Here is a 20741-nt window from a genome sequence, read left to right on the forward strand (position 1 = left end):
TCATAAATGTCGCTTAAAGGATTCTATAGTCAAAAAGTGGTATATGAAATTACTAAATAAACACGTGGCCATCCACAGATGGGTCCTGCAGCTCACCCCTTGCTCCCCAGCAATGGCGTGGCCCAATTCATGCACCAAGGGGGCTGAATTTGAGGACACACCTAGAGCAGCCCTTCTCGCTGCCTGAGCAGAAATGGGACACACATTCCTGGCGGGATCAGCAAAGGCATGTGGTGGGGGGAAGACAAGCAGAAAAGGGAGGCCATCTCAGGAACAAAGCGGGATGATTAAAAAAAACAAGGAAGACCAAAAAGGGGGAAGAGGCTCACTTACCGGCGTCAATTTACCCGTTAACAGCAACAGCAGTGTACTTTTCCCGACGCCGTTGGGACCAACGATACAGACTGAGGGGAGAGAGAAAAGCAGAGTCAACTTTGAGATTTCTGCGTGGCAGGTGATGCTTTCAGGAGATCCTCCCCGTGGCCTGCTCTCAAGAGCTGAGGCAGACAGACTTGAGAAGGGAACTCTCAGGCAAAAATAAAACACTAGAAGACGTTAAAACAGGGATAATCAAGTGTGGCTCCAGATGTTGCTAGACTCCCAACCTTTAGCTGTGACGGCCTGGGCTGATGGAGTCCAACAACATCTGGAAGGAACTATGACAGTTTCAAAGGACATCATGTGGCCAGCACGCTGAGGTGGATTTCTCGTTCAGTAAACAAGAGGCATACAAGTTTCTTAGAAGGACTTATTCACCACCCCCAACCCCAAAATCACTTACTTCGAGATTCCATGTCAATCCCAAAGTCCAAATTTTTGAAAAGAGGCTTCTGTCCCTCATAACAGAAGTCCACACCTACAGGAGGGAAAAAGGAGGAGAGAGAGTGGGGAACAGGGAAGCAAATATCTCTAACTGTAGTCACCCTGTTGTAGGAAACCATGGAGATAAATTGTGTGTGTGTGTGCTATTCTCAATAAATATATTAATCTATTATTATTTCAAAGTTAGTTTTGAAGAAGCAATGGAACACAATAGAATCTGGAGTTCTCAACAACAGTCTTTCTTTTTAGACGCAGCTTCACAATTAAATGTATGTTTTTGGTCTTAGTGGCTCGTTCTAGCTACGCAAGCCTGTTTTGCTTTCGTTATAGTACAAGTCCATTTCAGGTATGTTCTTATGTGCTATTGCTGTAATATATTGTTGTAGCTATCATTTACAATGATTGCCTCTTAAAACTGCAGTGGTACCTTGGTTCTCAAACAGCTCAGTTGTCAAACAAATAGGCTCCCAAACGCCACAAACCGAGAAGTGTTCCGGTTTGTGAATGATTTTTGGAAGCTGAATGTCCGACACAGCTTCCACTTGAGTGCAGGAAGCTCCTGCAACCAATCGGAAGCCGTACCTTGGTTTTCGAATGGTTTCGGGAGTCGAACGGACTCCTGGAACTGATTAAGTTCAAGAACCAAGGTACCACTGAATCTGGAAGCAAAACACTCGTTACGAGAACTTAGCTGTTTTCATAGTATTTTGAGACACATGTAAAAGGTTATTCTTAAATGTTGTAGTAGTAGTAGTAGTAGTAGTAGTAATAATAATAATAATAATAATAATAATAATAATAATAGTATATTAATATCTATATATCTATTTATTTATCTATCTATCTAATGGGACGCGGGTGGCGCTGTAGTGTAAACCACTGAGCCTAGGGCTTGCCAATCAGAAGGTCGGCGGTTCGAATCCCCGCAACGGGGTGAGCTCAGTCCCAGCTCCTGCCAACCTAGCAGTTCAAAAGCACGTCAAAGTGCAAGTAGATAAATAGGTACTGCTCCAGCGGGAAGGTAAATGGCGTTTCCATGTGCTGCTCTGGAATCGCCAGAAGTGGCTTAGTCATGCTGGCCAAATGACCCGGAAAAACTGTCTGCGGACAAATGTCGGCTCCCTCAACCAGTAAAGCGAGATGAGCGCCACAACCCCAGAGTCATTCATGACTGGACTTAACTGTCAGGGGTCCTTTACCTTTTATCTATCTAACAGATGCCATTGCTTTCTTTTCTTTGCGATTTTCCGAAGTCACCCAGACAACTGCCTGCCCCTGCTCCCTGATGGACTCTCCCTTGCTAAGGCAGACTCGTACCGTGCAAGCCCAGAATGGGTGGGCTGAGGGGCGGCGGGTTTGGAAAGGTGAATTTAACAGTGTACTCCTTTGGCCGCTTCAGCAGCTCGGGCACCTCACTCGCCTCTTCATCCGGGTTCTTCTTACGGCACTTCTGCTGCTTTCGGGTCAGGGCCTCCTTGGTCTGCTTTTCCTGGGGACGGCCAGAGGGAGACAGGTTAACAGGGACACCGACCATTGGCAAGCATTCTTGACAGGCCCAATCTAGGCCGCTATGCTCTTTTAATCTCAGCAGACAGAAACCCTTAATTAAAAAGTGCAATACTGTGTACATTTTTTCAGAAGGGCCACTGAGACTAGAACCAACCCCCCTCCTGTCAACTTCCACCACTGAAGTAAAAGTCTGCCCTGATATCCGAGGCCACGCAGAAGGCTAAGGGTGCCATCTTATCCCAACGGTTGTGATCATTTAATCGCTGTAAAGAACACTGCAGCGTGTAGTTCCACAGATTAACTCATGGAAAAGCTCTGCCGCCTTGGACCGCCCTGCTCCCAGGAAGCCCACAGAGAAGAACCTAACTGCGCAAATTTTTATTGGGGGGGGGGGTTTCCTCCTGAATCTATGGGTCCCATAACAGAATACAAAGTGGAAACCTACTGCCTGCTTTGTTGACTTCCCTCCGGCCTTGAGGTCTTTCAGTTTCTTCTCTTGCTTCTCGTACTGTTTCAGAAGCTCCTTCTGTTTCTGCTGATACATCTTCTTGAAAGTCACTGGGGTGGGGTGGGAGTGGGGTGAAGAGAGATGCAGAGGGGTGAAGAGAACTCTTAAGAACTGCATTGGTTGGATCAATCAGCCTGGATCTGCCTTCTCCTGTTGTTGGACAACAACTCTCATCAGACCCGGTCAGCACTCAATAGCCAGGGATGATGGGAGTTGTAGTTCAACATCATCTTGGAGATCTGAACTATCTTGTCTTGAATTGGGAGTCTAGCTGTGGCCAGCAAAGACCTTGAGGCAATGGCTCTCCACCATGTTATGAAGCACTCCTTGGAGCCCAGCTTTTTGCTATCGCAGACAGCGCCTGAGCCTGGAAGTTCTATTTTGGCCCTGAAAAAGCCTCCATGGCGTGCGTGTTTAAGCTAGCTTAGTTGCAACATCTCCGGGGGGGGGGAAGGGTGTCAGGATTGCAAGAGAGAACTGCAGGCTGGCATACACACTTCATAACACCCAACACTTGCAGGCACCGGTATTTGCTAATCAGAAGTATATTGCTACCAGATGATTAGCTGTTATAGGTGATAAGGATGCATGAACTAAATCTTCCAAGAAGAGGTTTGTGAATGACAGGTGACAGAGATTCAAACCTCCCTGGAAATGCACCCTGGGAAAGTCAGGCAGGGGAAATCTAGTTTTGCAGATACCCCTAGACTATGGGAAGTGGATTCCAACGTGATCCAAGTCACTGCTTGTCGCTGAGCAGGGACTTGTTTTGCTCCAGGGCTCAAAACCAGCAGCAACCTGGTTTCAGTTGCTCAATCCTAGAAAATACATTTGCACATTTAATAAAACTGCCTTGCTATCTCAGCACTTGCATATTGGCCAAAAAAAAAAAAAAAAGGCCGGAGACACGTTAGGCTGAAACGCCCCGGAGTTTTAAGATTCCACCCGATCTACTGAATCACTAATCTTGAGCCCTCGTGCTTCCAGAGGGGTGCCCCGCCTTCTCCTCCCATATTTAAAAAAAGGGGGGAGAATGGAGCCACCTCTGCTTAGAGTTGGGCAGGGAGTTTGAATTCTGACACCTCATTACTGGACAAGCATATCTGCATACATTTATTTAGTTATTCTGCTGGCAAAACTGAACTTTTCTGTCCCGCTATTCCCCATTCTCCCCCTTCCTTGAATTTAAATTGATTTCATCAGGAGCCAGAGCAAAGGGAGAGAAAGAAAAGGGAAAGAAATTGCCAAGGAGTCATTTCTGAACTTTGCATCAAATGGTCTATGTTGGCTGAGTTAAGTCGTGAGGTAAAATATATTGAACAGAGAGAGAGAGAATGAGTTTTGCCAAACGTCAGCATTCCACGTTCTGTGTGAAAACGTCCATTTCCCTTGCCCTGGCGGAAGGCGTGGGAATTGAGAGGCAGCCCTGAAATCTTTTGCTACAGTCATGCGACTCCACTCTAAGTCACAAGATCTGTGTCCTTGCTCCAGTTTGAACAAAGGAAGGAGTTTATGTTGTATCTGCAACAAATGGAGGCCTCTGGAGACATGGCTCTGTGGCAAGGAGATTTCACAGTCTAACAACATTCCACCCAGCAGCGGTGTTTTGGGCCTCTAAGTTTCTGAAGTACTGCATTCTGAACTAGAAGTAGACCTCAATCTCAGAGACTCAGACAGGGCTTAAATGTACAAAAGTAACAGCAGCCTGGGCACTTGGTGAAAATCAGGCCCTCTCCATTGAGAGCACCCCTTGAGCTCAGTTCAATTCACACGACTTCTAGATTCAACCCTCTGATTCTAACTGTATTTGAAAGCTGGCCTTTAAGGGCATGCAATACTTTATGCTCTTTAAAACAACAACAACCCATACAACACAAAAACATGCAGGGAAAAGACTGCCCCGACAAGAAGAAAAGAAGAAGAAGAGTTTGGATTTGATATCCCGCCTTTCCCTCCCCTTCAGGAGTCTCAAAGCGGCTAACATTCTCCTTTCCCTTCCTCCCTCTGTGAGGTGAGTGGGGCTGAGAGACTTCAAAGAAGTGTGACTGGCCCAAGGTCACCCAGCAGCTGCATGTGGAGGAGCGGAGACGCAAACCCGGTTCACCAGATTACTAGACTACCGCTCTTAACCACTACACCACACTGGCTCTCTAAAACCCTTCAAATTCCAAGGAATTTTGAAGTTGAAACGTCTGAAGTCAAAATCCAATTTCTCTAACTTGACAGATTTGTAGATTTTTTTTTGAATGAGTTTTCCTTGATGTTTCACTTCCTTAACTCCCCCCCCCCACAAAGAAACACAACAGCACCCTAGCAACGGCATTGCCTCCCCCCCCAACAAAAAAAACTGCCTAGCCCTTCCAATATGGAGGCTTCTGTGGGCACTCACTGTAGTTTCCCCGGTAGTAGAAAAGCTTCTGCATGTCCAGATGGATGATATCCGTACACACGTCGTCCAGGAAACCCTGGTCGTGAGAGACAATAAGGAGGGTCTTCTTCCACGTTTGGAGGTAGCTGTAAGAGAGTATGGAGCAATTGTTAGACAGTGAAAGAGAGAGGACTGGTTTTCACAGTTTTAACCCATCACCAGATGCTTTTTAAAAAGATTATAGGGAGTACATTTTCCTTGTAATGGAGCCACCCGGCTTTGGAAGCAGCGGCCCAGAGCGCCTTCCATCAGCTGGTGGCCCAGCTATGCCCCTATCAGGACAGGGATAGCCTAACTATCCCTGTCTATGCTCTGCTAACCTCAAGGTTAGATTACTGCAATGCGGTACATGCAGGGCTGCCTCTGAAGACGGTTCAGAAACTTTAGCCGATGCAGAATTCAGCGGCCAGTTTGCTCACCAGAGCAAGACGGTTCAAGCATATTACACTGATCCTGGTCCATCAGCACTGGCTACCAATTAGTTTCCGGGCCTGATTCAAAGTGCTGGTTTTGACCTATAAAGCCTTAAGCAGCTCAGGACTGCAATACCTCAAGGACCGCCTCTTTCCATATGAACCTACCCGGACCCTGAGATCATCTTCTGAGGCCCTTCTTCGTGTGCCTGCTCCTCAAGAGGTCCAGAGGGTGGCAACAGGAGAATGGGGCCTTCTCTGCAGTGGCTCCCCGTCTGTGGAATGCTCTCCCTAGGGAAAGTTCGCCTGGCGCCTTCATTATACACCTTTAGGCGCCAGGCAAACACGTTCCTTTTTAACTAGGCCTTTGGTTGATCTGATTGGCATCCTATACTCTTTTAAAATGTAGCTCTTTTTTTAGGGGGGTGTTGTTTTTATTTTGATTATCTATATTGTAGTTTTTATGTCAATCTTCTCTGTGAACCGCCCTGAGACTTCTGGGTGTAGGGCGGTATATAAATTCAAACAACAACAGTTACTATGTACAGATATTCAGGGTTAGGCCGTCTTTTGAAATCAGAAACAGAGGCAAAAGGAGAAGGATGTAGGTAAGGTGGCAATTAGGAGGGGCTGAGAAATTAACAGAGAGGGAAGAGTTCTGCCCCAAGGAAAGCCTGTGACCTGTGTAAAATAAAACAGGGCCTTTTTAGTGGTGGCTCCCTGGTTGTTGAATGCCCTCGTAAGCACGGCCTGCTGGATCAGGCCAATGGCCCATCTAGTCCAGCATCTCCCAGTGGATACCCAGATGCCTCTGGGAAACCAGCGAGTCGAACAGGAGCATAAGGACTCTCTCCCCTCCTGTCGTTTCCACAACAGGTATTCAGAAGCAATGATGCTTTCTCTAGTCAGGTGTGCCCATCTCCATCACTAACTTTGAGGGATTTGAAAACATTCCTGTTGACCCAGGCATTTGGTGGTTGAAGAATATTGTTCCTGGCTGTCCCGAGATCAACGCATCGACACATATTTTAATCTCAAGTGCTTTTAGATGTTTTCCATTGCAATTGTGTTTTAGAACATTTTAATCCGTTTTAAAATGTTTTTACAAACACAGCAAACTGTGCATCTGTTCTCAGCCCTGGGCTCTTTGGGGAAGAAGGGTGAGATGTAAATTCAATAAATCAGTAACTAAAGTTCGCGTGCATCTTATTATTTCCCGCTATGGCCTGTGTCTGCATGTCATAAACAATGCACAGCGTGGTTGGTTTTCCTTGGTTGACGCTGCTGGTTTTAAAACTTTTATTGCAAATCGTCCAGAGGGTGGTGTTCATCGGGCAAGTAGGATGATGGAAATGAATGATATTAAGGTAAAGAAAAAAGGCTAGCACCAAAACTGCTTTGCCCGGGCATGTTCACCCACACAGTTGCCCACACTCCCCCATCTGCCGAGCTGTTATGCCCCCAAACGCACGGAGGCAGCGACTTACTTGTTAAGCCAGATGACGGCGTTGAGATCCAAGTGGTTGGTGGGCTCATCGAGCATCAGCAGTGTGGGCTCCATAAACAGCGCTCTGAAAGGAGAGCATGGTTAGCAATGACAAAGGGCCAAAGCTCGGTGGCAGAGCATCTACTTTGAAGGCCGAAGATCCTGGGTTTGGCCTCCAGCATCTCCAAGTGGGGCAGGGAGAAAACTGTGCCTGAAACTCTGGGGAGCTGCTGCCAGTCAGAGTAGACAATACTGAGCGAGATGGTTTGACTGTTCCTGCACAAGCAACAGACAGCATCTTAAAAAGCAGAGACATCACCTTGCCAACAAAGGTCTGTATAGTTAAAGCTATGGTTTTCCCAGTAGTGATGTATGGAAGTGAGAGCTGGACCATAAAGAAGGCTGATCGCCGAAAAATAGATGCTTTTGAATTCTGGTGCTGGAGGAGACTCTTGAGGAGTCCCATGGACTGCAAGAAGATCAAACGCATCCATTCTTAAGGAAATCAGCCCTGAGTGCTCACTGGAAGGACAGATCCTGAAGCTGAGGCTCCAATGCTATGGCCACCTCATGAGAAGAGAAGACTCCCTGGAAAAGACCCTGATGTTGGGAAAGATGGAGGGCACAAGGAGAAGGGCACGACAGAGCACGAGATGGTTGGACAGTGTTCTCGAAGCTACCAGCATGAGTTTGAGCAAACTGCGGGAGGCAGTGGAAGACAGGAGTGCCTGGCATGCTCTGGTCCATGGGGTCACGAAGAGTCAGACACAACTAAACAACAACAACAACACACAAGCAACAGAGGCCATTTGCTCTTCGTGCTCAGTTCCTGTTTGCATAAACTGGCTTGGCCTTTCCTTAAACAGGCCCACATTTCATTGGCGACTAGGAGTGGACACCGGCCGCCTGATCAGTTCTGAACAGAGGAGAGGTGCAAATAAAACATCTCTTTGTGGGCAAGAGTGGCGGTGGCTGATATTGGTGTCTATCCTCCTATTGACAGGAAGTGGGGCACGCCTTGCACTCCGGTCTCATTTTCAGCTCTTTTAAAAGTGGCAGCCATTTCATGTTACATCACACCGCCAAGGCAGCCATTTTGTGTCTGGTGCCCACGGCACTTTCTCAAAATTTCAAAATGTGCTCTGTTGGCTCCCATGACAATCCCTGATCTACATTGTGTGGTGCAAGACAGAGTGCTTTTGAGGCAGAATGTGGCTGCGGCGGACTTCCTTATCCTAAAGCCACTCGTGACAAGAGAAAATGAGTGGTATACCACTGAGGTGTACACTCATAGGAGACACAGTGCAATTAGCAGACATGACTGGGTTAGGTCCATTAACGACTACTCTGAGGAAAACTTAGTTGACAACCACTCATCACAAGCTAGCACCTGTGACCTTTCACCCCTTGCTTTATTTGACTTCCGTGCCGCAATTTGAATGATGTTGTATTGGATTTCCAATTAAAACTGTTCCGTTACCCAGAGATTATTGGCTACGGGGCAACAAATGAAAAGGAATTAACTTCAAGGATACGTCAAGCTGATGCTCCCATTTCTCCACCTCTCCCCACCTGACAATTACCTGGCCAGGGACACCCTCATCCGCCAGCCTCCGGAGAACTTCTTGGTCTGCCGGTTCTGCATCTCAGGGTTGAAGCCCAAACCTGCCAGGATTCTCCGGGCTTTTGCCTCGGCTGCTGCGGCTCCTGTGGCCCGCAACTCCTCATAGACCTGGGGAAAGGGGAGGAAATAGATGGCGTGAGCGGAGATCAGCAAAAGGGAACAGGCTAACAACCAGAAATTGAGTGTGAACATGTCCCTTCCTTTTTTTCTCACCCCACAGGAGAAATATTTAATTTGCTTTGCTGGCCTTTGTAAGATGATGATGATGATAATGATAATAATAATAATTTATACCCCGCCCTCCCCAGCCAAAACCGGGCTCAGGGTGGCTAGCACTAAATATTTGATTGAAACAATTGATTGAAATACAGCTTAAAAACATTTTTGCAGTTCTGCGAATGTATCTAAGGACACATTTTGAGTGATGCCAGCCATTCCAGATCAGAGAACTCCTTGTGCAAAATACTCCCGCCTGGGTAACCCAGTTTTGTACTGCCCCGCAGTCACAGGACAGGGAACGCTCCACGAGTACCTTCTCCAGCCGCTCTGCAGCCCCGTCGTCCCCTTTCTCCAGCAGCACCTGCAGGCGCTTCTCCTCCTCCAGCAACTTCAGCCGCTTGGTGTCAGCCTTGAGCACAGCCTGCACCGCGGGGGTCTCATCCGCAACCACCTCTGTGAAGATAAAGGAGGACACCACTGTGAAGACCCTGCCACTTAAGCCCCACAGCCAAGGATTGATCAAAGCCTGCACCAAATTATTATTTTTTAAAAAAGAAAACCTCTGCAGCCAAAACACTCATATTGTGCTACTGAATTGAGAGGGGGCAGGGGTCTAAGATCAGTGGCTGAGCATCTGGTTTGCATGCAGATGTTATGGACTGGGGAACCCACAAAGGAACCCACAGGGGAAGAAGACGCAGAGCCCAGGGATTGGTGGTGGAACAAAGCTAAGCGATCAGAGGGAGAAGAAGGAGCAGACTGGGAGAAGGTGATGTCGGAAGCTGAAGAGGCAACAAGGTTTAGTGAGCAGGAAGAGGCTGTGGCAGAGAGCAGTCTAGAATCAGAGCAGGGGTGAAGAGGCAGAGATCTGGCTGCTGAAGAAGGAGAGAGTCTCCCCCTCCTGCTGCAACCAGCTCCTCTCCCCTCTGGTTTCCCAGAACATGCAGAGAAATGAAGAGGGTGCAGCAGAGACAGACAAAACAAAGGAGCCTTGGGCTGCTGCGGAAGGAACCAGAGGAGGACCCTACTTAGAGAGCGGTGGGGAGGCAGGGACCTTCAGTCTTGGCAACTGCCTCATTGGGGCAAGACCCTGCTGGGATCACTAAGGCTGAACTGTTTTGGTTTCTTCACTGACACTGGGTGTTTTATGGCTGACCTATTCCTGATTCTGGCTCAGAAGTCCCCAGTAATATCTAGCTGGGGCTAAGAGAGACACTCTGCTGAACCCCTGGAGAGCTTCTCCCCATCGGCACAGGCAGTACTGAAACGAGCTGGTGGTTTGAGTCAGTTCCGTGAACCGTCCTGAGACCTGCGGGTATAGGGCGGTATATAAATCCAATCAATCTATCTATCAATAAAATAATAATAATAAGACGGCAGCTTTCTCTGTGCTTAATAAGAGGGACCACCTGGCTAGGCAGGACAATGAATGGGCTGCCTCTGCAGAGGGGAGGAACGCTTCTTCCTTTACCTTGCTCACAGAGCAGGACATCAATATTGGGAGGAATGCTCAAGGCCCGGTTGGCAATATGTTTCAGCAAGGTGGTTTTGCCTTTCCTGGAGAGAGAGGGGGAGAGGATTGGAATATTGGTGCTCTCCTTAAGCAAAAGCAACCATAGACAAAACAAGAGCTACAGATAAAGTGCTCAAAAGGAAAGTTGCAAACATACCAACAGATATTTAACATTCCATAAAACACTACAAGGACATTTATTTAAAAAGCACTCCTATACTGTGGTACCTCTGGTTATGAACTTAATTAGTTCCAGAGGTCCCTTCTTAACCTGAAACCGTTCTTAACCTGAGGCACCACTTTAGCTAATGGGGCCTCCCGCTGCCGCCGCGCAATTTCTGTTCTCATCCTGAGGTAAAGTTCTTAACCCGAGGTACTATTTCTGGGTTAGCGGAGTCTGTAACCCGAAGTGTTTGTAACCCGAGGTGTTTGTAACCCGAGGTACCACTGTACTAAATTTATAAAGGCACATTTCGTTTAAAAATGGGAGCAGCCATTTTTTAATTGGCATGTGCCTGAGGGATTGAGGACAGGAGTACTTCCTTAATATGTTTTTGCACGTGTAAATGGGACCAAGACCACTGAAATAATTCCACCTGTGTGGTCCAGAGAGGAGGGAAGGCCTCACAGCAACCGAGGTGGAGAATATGGAATCAGGCAGCGAGCTCATAAGGTACTTTGGGGCCCAAGCTGCTTACAGCTTTGTGAATTAAAGAGTTAAAGTGTGTTTCATCATCCACTGTGGTAAGCAAACAAAATGGTGGGGATTCACCTCACAACAGACACATACCCGTTAGGCCCCACCAGGCCGTATCGGCGCCCGGCCACAATATATAGATCTGCGTTGACAAATAACTCTTTGCCGTGAGCCGAGATGCTAAATTTCTCCAGCTGAAAAAGAAGGTAAAGGAAATCAGAGAGGTACTTTTTATTATAATTTACTTAGGAGACCACTGTAAGCAGATAAAAAACATTAGCATGACTTTAATGACACTTTTAATGTAGGAAATAACACGAATAATAGGGACAGATATATATTATGGATTATGAAATAATATGCAGTTGAAAAGGTTGATAGTAGAACCCAGGGAGGGGATGGTGGGAAGTCTTGTGATTCAGAGAAATCTCTTACAAATGGATATGCATTCTGTATTGTTATAACTTTGCACTTGTAAAATTAAATAATAATAATTTCGAAGGGGGGGAAGGTCCTGTCTTTTAAGCTCTTGTTTCCATTTGCTGGCTCTGAATGCTTAGACAAGCCTACCCAGGATGCGGGTTTTAATCTACTTTTACTCTACTCTTGTTCTAACTTTTTGGAAGTCTTAAATTATTGCCATAATTTTTTCTTCATGATAATTTTGTTGCTTTAGCTCTTTTGTAAAGTGTTTTGAGGCTACCTCCCTTCATTCTCCTAAAACCTCTTTCCTGGACCCTCCACCGAAGTTCTTTTAACTGGAGATGCTTCAAATTTGGCCCGAGGCCTTCAAGCCTTGGCCCAACCTGTTTCCCTCCATACAGATGTTTCTGGTGGGAGTTGAAGTGCAAAACATCTGGGCCAAAGCTGCCCTTCTTGCAATCTCCTTGCTCTGCCAAAAGTGACTCAGCTTCCTCTTAAGCTTATACATCCATCAAGAAAATATACCGTATTTTTCGCTCTATAGGACACACTTTTTCCCCTCCAAAAATGAAGGGGAAATGTGTGTGCGTCCTATGGAGCAAATGCAGGCTTTCGCTGAAGCCTGGAGAGCGAGACGGGTCGGTGCGCACCGACCCCTCTCACTCTCCAGGCAGCTATAAGCAAGCCTTCTGAGCCCGGCGGGAGTTCCCACTGGGCTCCGAAGGCTTGCGGATAGCAGCCTGTTCTGGGGGCTGAGGTCGGGGGAAACTCGGGCTTCCCCAGCCCCAGCCCCACGGCTAAAAACGAAGCCGCGCGCAACCTCTCCCGGCTGGAGAGGTTGCGTGTGGCTAAAGAGGAAGCCAAGACAGCCAGCGGGATGGATCCTGCTCGCTGTCTTGGCTTCTTTGCTCTTTGGGGCTGGGGGGGGGGAATACATTTTTTTTCTTTATTTCCCCCCCTAAAAACTAGGTGCACCCTATGATGTGGTGTGCCCTATGGAGCGAAAAATACGGCAATTAGGCGTCCACTCTTGAGATGCAATGGAAGAAGAGAATGGAGGAATGATCCAGACTGGAGGGACAAGGTGGAGGCACTGGATCGAGACAGGCGTACCTTGATGTCAGAGGCGTTCTCCAGCATGGCCTGCCGTGAGGACATCTCCGCTTGGGACACCGAAAAGTCGTTCTCTGCTGCGCTGGCTGCTTTTAAGGTTGCCACTTGCCGCTCAAACTCCAGCTGTTGGAAGGAGGAAAAAAGGCCTGGCTGTGAAACAGCAGCAAACAAGAGACTCTTCCCCATCTACCATTTGCCAGGTGCCAGTCTGCCCACTAAATCACTCTCCAAAAACTTATTTCTATCCAGGGAATGCTTTACCAGGATTTGACCTTACAACTGGCAGGCAGAGAAAGCCCCCTGGCCAGCCACAAACAGGAATAACCTTTGGGGCCTTTTCCTTCGTTCCCCGGCAGAGATCTCACCTGCTTCTTGAGCTTCTTCTTCTCCTTTTTGCTGAGATGGGCATAGGGATCGTCTTCCTTCTTCTCCCCTTCCTCTCCCTCCTCTTCCGACTGCTACAGAAATCACAAGGTGGTGTGGTTTGTGTTAGCAAACGGGGCCAGGAAAGGAAACCAAGAAGGCCCTCATATGAAACCTTTGGAGAGACCCTGTACTGCTCCCCACCTCCCAAGTCAGTTCAGAGTTAAGACTCCTCTCCTGCCCTCTCTCGCTTCTGGTACGGCTCTGCAGGGCTAAAGAGTCCTTTCTGCAGGGATTGAACCCCAGGAGATAGAAGAGGTGCTTCCATAGACCTCTTCAGTCTCTCCAGAGAACTTGCCGGAGTTCGGGGTCAGTCACAGGGTTGAGAAGTGGCTTGCTCATATAGCTCTCCCTTTCATTCCTTGCCCACATGAAGTAGAAAGGAAGAGGTAGGAAGGAGGTGGGGGTTTTTTTTGGGGGGGGGAGTAAACTGCAGTGGCACCTAGGTCTTATTGCCCCAGGCACTAGGAACAGCCTTGCCTAACCTGGGCTCCTTCACATCTTTTGTTTTTTCATTTATAAATTTTTATTCATATTTGCATATATCCAGGAAAAACATAAACAAAAAATCCACCACATACCTTACACATCTTTTGGACTACAACTCCCATCAGCACCATGCTGGCTGGGGCTGATGGGAATTGTAGTCCAAGCCATCTCCAGGTTGAAGGATGCTTGAAGGAGTATGGTTTGCACTCCACCCAATGGGTGACTTGTGGAAGTCAGTCGGTAGTTCACCGCACCTCAACCAATGTGACGTATCAGCAGAGATTCCCTGCTCCCAGCAGAACAGCTTCTTCCACAATCCCCCGTTAAGGGGGGAAAACTCCTCGCCCACACAGTTCAAAGTAACGAAGTGAATGCCCTAGAGACTATTATACTTTCTCTAGGCATATTTCCTGAACCAATGGGAGGGTGAATGGCTCAGCAAGGCATACACTCAACCTCCCTGGTGTTGCTACGGTAACCCAGTGCGCCTGGCACTCGTATCTCGAAACATCCAGATGTGGGAAATATACTCCAAGCACTGTGCCGTTTCACCCATTGTTAACATGACACCAACACACACACCCCGTTGCGTTTTGCCAGAACCCTCACCAATAGGTGAGTTTGCCTTGCCCAGTGTTTTTTGTTCCTAGTAGACAGGAGGAGTAGAGATCTAAGCTATGCACACAGGCACCGGTAAATACAAGAGACAGCCAGCGTGGCGTAGTGGTTAGAGTGTTTGACTGAGACCTGGGCGACGTGGGTTCTAGTCCTCACTCAGCCATGAAGCTCACCTTTGACCCACACCCGATCTCAGCCTAAACCATCTTGCAGGAATTTTGTGAGGATAAAATGAGGGAGAGCCGTGCTTGAGAACCCTGGATGAACGAAGGAGGGATGCAAGCGCAATTAATAGAATACTAATAAATACCAAACAGCCTATCTGTATGAAAGGAGGGAGCAGGAGCCTTAAATCTCTCTCCTCTGCCTTCCTGCATAAGGTGGAATGCAGTGTGGACAAAGCCCAACTGACGCAGCGAAGTCACAAGCTCCCTTACCGGCTGGCTGCCCTGTTTGGGCTTCTCTTTGCCCTTTGCGGCCTCTTCCTCTTGGTCATCCTCATCCCCCTCTTCCTCGTCGTCTATCTCCTCCGCCTCCAGAGCGGCAAACATGTTCTGTGGAACCAAAGAAACAAAAACTCGTATAAGAACGTGACTTAAGAAGAGGCCCGCTGGGTCAGGCCAATGGGTCTTCTAGAAACAAAAAAAGGTATAGGACGGCTGGACAGTTATGGGGAGCGGCACTCATCTCACTTTCAGGCTGAGGGAACCAGCGTTTGTCCACAGACAGCTTTCCGGGTCATGTGGCCAGCATGACTAAACTGCTTCTGGCGCAACGGGACACTGTGATGGAAGCCAGAGCGCATGAAAACGCCGTTTACCTTCCCGCCGCAGCGGTACCTATTTATCTACTTGCACTGGTGTGCTTTCGAACTGCTAGGCTGGCAGGAGCTGGGACAGAGCAACGGGAGCTCACCCTGTCGCACAGATTCGAATCGCCGACCTTATGGCCTGCAACCCCAAGAGGCTCAGTGATTTAGATCACAGCGCCACCTGCAGTCCCTGGGTCTTCTTGTACAGCATCTTGTTCTCCCATGACCAATCAGATGCCTACAGGGAATCTCATAAACAGGACCTGAGCACAAGAACATTCTCCCCTCCTGTGGTTTCCAGCAAGTGCTATTCAGCATTCCTGCCTCTGACTGTGGAGACAGAGTATAGCTTTCCTCAGGAAAAGGTTACAGTGACTGCGCTCACGAATCATGGCAAACCAAGGGTGGAACCTGAGCCAAGCCCCCCACCCCAGTGTTGATGGACTACAAGTCCCATCCTACCTGACTCCAATGGCCATGCAGGAGAGCCAGTACGGTGCAGCTGCTATGAGCACTGGCTCAGGACATGGGAGCAGGCTTCAGCTGCGAAGATCACTGGGCGAACCTTGGCCAGGCATTGCCTCCTAGCCTAACCTACCTCACAGGGTTTTGAGAGAATAAAATGGGGAGCAGGAGAACACCATGTACACCACCTCAAGAGGCGTTGTAATGTCACCACAAATAAAATAAATAAACACCATCTGCAGGGCCACAGATACCGCACTCTGGCAGTAAGCCATGGTTGGTCGTTTACTGTGAATGCACAGATGGCTCTTGCTTCAATTTCCTCCCCGCTAGCAAGTGGGAGCAACAAACCATGGGCTGTTTTTCTCTCGAAGAAACCGTGGCTTGGTAAAACCAAGGTTTGCTCTTGGCTGACAAACACTGGTTTGTTGGGATGCCGGTGGCACAGCACTACTAAGTCTTGGGGGTTGGGTTTTGGCCACCAGGAATCTCCTTGAGGTGTCTCTTACCTTGGTCGGCTGATTCTTCTTCCCTGCAGCCTGTTTGGTCGCAGTCTAAAAGAAGTATGGAAAGAGATGAGAGAGGCAGAAGAGAGCGTGAAAGGCAGCTGTTGCAGCAAACCCTTTCTCCTCCACATGCCCAGATCTTTCCCCTCTGTTCTAAGGTGAGTTAAGCAACTTGAGAATCAGCTATTTTAACTGTCAGGCACATAACCCAGAAGCCTGGGATTCTCCTATTTGTCTAAGCACCCAACCAACCACCCAACTCTTCGCATGACTCTCCCAGTCCTCTCCTGCTCTACCTTAGCTTTCTCCTTGGGTTTCTTTAACTCTTCGTTGTCTTCCTCCTCATCGCTCTGAGCCAGGATAGCAATGGCTGGACCCCCTCTCTAGGAGTGCAGGTGAAAAACAGACAAAATGTACAGGTCATGAATACCAAGTCAAAAGGGGGTTCAGCACCCTGGGTAAATGAGTAGTATTATCACTATTATTATGGTCATCATCACCCAGAAGTAAATGCTTCCGTTTTCGAACGCACCTCAGAAGCTGAACGACTTCCGCTGAGTTTTCCCCCCAATTTTCTCCATTGAATTTGCAGACCGCCCTTCGTGCCTCGTATTTCAAATGTTTCGGAAGTCAAATGGTCTTCCGGAACGGATTATGTTCGAAAACTGAGGTACCACTGTGTTGTTATTATTTTCATCATAATCATCAATTAGTCATCGTCACTACCACCAATGTATTTATCAGCCAGCTTCTACACAGTCCTTTCAAGGCAACGTTCAATAAGAAACAGCTAAAAATTCAAAAAAACCCAAAACCCAGCCAATACATTTCAGACAAAACTAAAACGAAACAAATTAGACGCTTGTAGGAAAGACTCATTTATCCAGCTGGAAAAGCCTAAATTTGCTGCTCTCTGACTTCCTTCATTCGGACCAAAGCAGAAATGAAATCTCACACAAATTTAAACTTCAGCTGAGTTTCAAGACCTGAAGCTGAAATTCTGACATCCTGGAATTTTCAAGCTCCATGGGTTTCTGTTCCTCTGAGGCACTGGATTGTTTCCAGTCTCTCCCAGGTGACAACTGGGAAATTATGTTTTGTCTCCAGGGCATCTACTGACCGCCCACTATCCCTGATCAACTATCTACAATTTGCCATGCTGTATGCAAATGCTTTTTACTCTACAAGCCCAAATCCTTCTGAAACGCTCCAATTCATTTTCCTTTTTAACTTATGCCCTGCAATTAAAATAAAATTATGGAAATTATATATTTTAGCGTGATCTGCACAGTTAATAAAAAGTAAAAAAAACTGGGAGAGCATATGGGTTTTCTAAACGGTCCACGTAGTCCCAATGGCATATTTTGGCATCAAATATACAATTTCAAAGATAGGGCATCTCCCAAGCCCCAGCCTCAATTGCCTGTCTGTAAAATGGGAATAATATCAAGTTGCTTTATAGCACACAGGTGGTGGAAGACAGAAATAAAAAGGTTCATAAGGCAATTTGAACAGCTTGGACTCCTCAGGCCATTCCAGGAACATTTTATGCTCAAAAGTGGGATACAAATTTACAAATAAATAATTTAAGAAGAATACTAGCAACTAAAAACATTTAATTTAATGTTTCGATAAAAAGGTTAAAAAACAGTGTCTTCATTATCAATGATGAAACACCATACCTCCTGTTTTCCTTTATTCTTCTCATTTTTCCTACTCTTCCTCTTTGTGTCTTCCTCCTCTTCCTGGGAAATAAAAGACAAGAAATTCTGATTATTATTTCCTACCACGACCAATGCAAATTAGCACAGGGAAGCCCACCTATCTAGAGTGGTCCAGCCATTGAGGATTTGCATTATTATTTTAAAAATTAAATTACGTGTGTTACAGCATAATAGTTACAATCATAAAGAATTAGCAAAGCCCGTGAACACAATTAATTCCACCCTATGATACATCTTGGAGAGCAATACTGCATTGTTCTTATCCCAACTATTATATTTGTTGCATTTTCTAACTCCCAATGGAGGAATATAAGAAATATAAGGAGGGCTCTGCGGAATCTCCTTCCTGTTGAGGTTTCCAGGAAAAGCTGGGAGCAAATATTGGTGCGGTACCAAAGGCATCCCTAACTGCCCTGTTTGGTTTTTGAAGACATGAAATCTGGGCATCTGGTTCCAATGCCAGTATTCCATCCCTAGAACATACGTAGTAAGTACAGAAGTGCCCCTGAGCTAGTGCAGAGTGCATTTTCTTCACCCTTGTGTAGCAACAGAGAACTCCAATGGTGAGGCTTTTAAGGGGAAGAGCTGTCGGAATCTCTGTGCAACCGAGCTGATAAAGCTCATCTTCCGGAATCGCCCTCTGACGTGATTAACGACCTGAGCCTTTGATGAGGCTCAGGCACATTCCCATTCAGCAGAGAATCAAAACAGCACACGGAAGTGATGAGATTTATGGCTACATCGCTATGCTTTATTTTCTAAACTACGCAGACAGAAAAGAAATCACACTCTCTCTGCGAGAGCAGAGAGCAACTAGAAAACAAAGGAACAGGAAACCAGTAACATAACACCCGTCTCCTGTCTTCCGTGAGACTTCCAACAGCCTGGAATGTCTCTGGAATGTAAACAGAGTCTTGTGACTCCAAAGCACTGCACAGTGGCAAACAGAAACTAACAAGAGCTTCCAGGTAAGAAAGGTTTTTTTTAACCAATCAGATGTGAACCCAAACTATTTCCTACAACAGCGCCACCGGGAAGCATGCACTGCCCAAACAATTTGGTCCCAACATTTTTAAGGGACCACTTCCTCCTACATATCCTGTTTGCAACAGGGCAAGATCAAGAGGGTGATCAGAGGAGGCATGGAAACACTGGTTTAAACCTGCACAGAGAGGCACCCTCCGTGGTTATCAAGGGTTCCCTTGACTCTGTCATCTTTTTAAAACATAGGAGACTTTAATGATATAGTCAGGAGTTTGACAGCTACTGCTAAAATATGATTTACTGGCCCACTTCTACACAGAGCCAGACCAATGGCCTATGTGATACAGTCCAGTCCTCCCTGATACTCACCTGCCCACACCTGGTTTGATATGATGTCAGGGGTGCAGCAGATAAAGCCATGTCAGGAACGCAACAACTGGGGGCTTTAAAGTGTGCTCTCCCAATTAGCTTTTCTCTGCAAGAGGGGCTTGCATTCAGTGCTTTTCGAATTTGGCACCTCACTTCGTTTTATTGTATTTTTAAATATTTGTTGGAAGCCAGAAACCCAGCCAGATGGGTGGGGTACAAATAATAATAATAGTAGTAGTAGTTATTAAAAAGGTAAAGGACCCCTGACAGTTAAGTCCAGTCGCAAAAGCGTCTGGGGTTGTGGCGCTCATCTCGCTTTACTGACCGAGGGAGCCGGCGTTTGTCCGCAGACAGTTTTTCCGGATTGTGGCCAGCAGGACTAAGCTGCTTCTGGCGAAAACCAGAGCAGCACATGTTTACCTTCCCACCAAAGCGGTTCCTATTTATCTACTTGCACTTTGATGTGCTTTCGAACTGCTAGGTTGGCAGGAGCAGGGACTGAGCAACAGGAGCTCACCCCGTTGCGGGGATTCGAACCACAGACCTTCTGATCGGCAAGTCCGAGGCTCTGTGGTTTAGACCACAGCGCTACCCGTATCCCTTAGCTGTTGTTGTTGTTAGGATCAGCTCCACTCAGAAGCTACCAGCTGGCACTCCCAAGTGCAGCCGACCCCTGCAAGAAGCAGGGCTTGCCTTCACAGAGTTCAAATTTGAGTCCAAATTTGGCAATGTAAGCCCTGCTTTCAGCAGGAATCTTTGCAGCCAGAGCTGCGAAGGAAGACTTGGGGAACGCTTTGCCAATTCTTCCCTTTGATCCTGAATCACCTGACATTATATGCCGTCAGGAGACAGACAGGTTGGCCAGTTCTGGATTGTGGCTGGATACAGTCCCCCACCCCAGTGGAGACGTGCTTCTTCCAGCCCTCTATTTTGGCTCACCTAGTGCAGCCCAGACTGACCTTCTGCTTGGCTTTTGGCCCTTTCTGGCTTGGTTTCTTCTCCTTTTCATCATCTGAAGCAGCCTAAAGAAGCAGAGACGGGTTGTTTATCTGCACTAGGGAAAAGGCCAGAAAGGCATCCCTGTTGACTCTGGTTTTGCACTTTGCCACACTGCAACCTCCCAAGAGCAAATGCATACAGGAGAGAGGACTGTCCTGCAGGGCTAGAAAAACCCCAGCAGTCTGATCACTTAGTTATCTATCTGCAGCTCCTGTGCTTAGGAGTCTGAGACCTTTTCCCAGTGCTGGGAAGGCTGATTGCCAAAGGGTTTGAAGACCAGTGCCAAAGAATTTGAGAACTTCAGTATAGTCCTGCTGACAGTCGTTCGCTGGCTGTTTGCATGCTGGAAAATCCCTATGTTCTGTATGTCCTTGGCTCTGCATAAATTTACCCTTCTGCTTATATGAGGAAGGTGGAAGGAACTACAGTCGTACCTCGGGTTACATATGCTTCAGGTTACACACTCCACTAACCCAGAAATAGTGCTTCAGGTTAAGAACTTTGCTTCAGGATGAGAACAGAAATTGCGTGGTGGCAGCGGGAGGCCCCATTAGCTAAAGTGGTGCTTCAGGTTAAGAACAGTTTCAGGTTAAGAACG

The 20741-nt window shown here is 47.2% G+C and overlaps 1 protein-coding gene across 2 annotated transcripts in view; it reads right to left on the reverse strand.

The window, feature by feature from the left end:
• The window catches only part of ABCF1 (ATP binding cassette subfamily F member 1), a 43570-nt gene that overhangs the window by 14377 nt on the left and 8452 nt on the right, over positions 1–20741 (reverse strand). For both annotated transcript variants that reach the window (XM_053378582.1, XM_053378583.1), the window contains exons 7-23: positions 20104–20166; positions 17750–17812; positions 16364–16450; positions 16071–16115; positions 14723–14839; positions 13121–13213; positions 12756–12878; positions 11313–11413; positions 10481–10566; positions 9323–9462; positions 8750–8898; positions 7168–7251; positions 5229–5353; positions 2777–2889; positions 2140–2311; positions 782–856; positions 334–404 (exon numbers count right to left, since the gene is read on the reverse strand). In XM_053378582.1, coding sequence (XP_053234557.1) covers positions 334–404; positions 782–856; positions 2140–2311; positions 2777–2889; positions 5229–5353; positions 7168–7251; positions 8750–8898; positions 9323–9462; positions 10481–10566; positions 11313–11413; positions 12756–12878; positions 13121–13213; positions 14723–14839; positions 16071–16115; positions 16364–16450; positions 17750–17812; positions 20104–20166 — 1707 coding nt within the window. The remainder of the gene's footprint in view (positions 1–333; positions 405–781; positions 857–2139; positions 2312–2776; positions 2890–5228; positions 5354–7167; positions 7252–8749; positions 8899–9322; positions 9463–10480; positions 10567–11312; positions 11414–12755; positions 12879–13120; positions 13214–14722; positions 14840–16070; positions 16116–16363; positions 16451–17749; positions 17813–20103; positions 20167–20741) is intronic.

This window comes from Podarcis raffonei, chromosome 2, assembly GCF_027172205.1.
Source record: "Podarcis raffonei isolate rPodRaf1 chromosome 2, rPodRaf1.pri, whole genome shotgun sequence".
NCBI classification, from domain to species: Eukaryota; Metazoa; Chordata; class Lepidosauria; order Squamata; family Lacertidae; genus Podarcis; species Podarcis raffonei.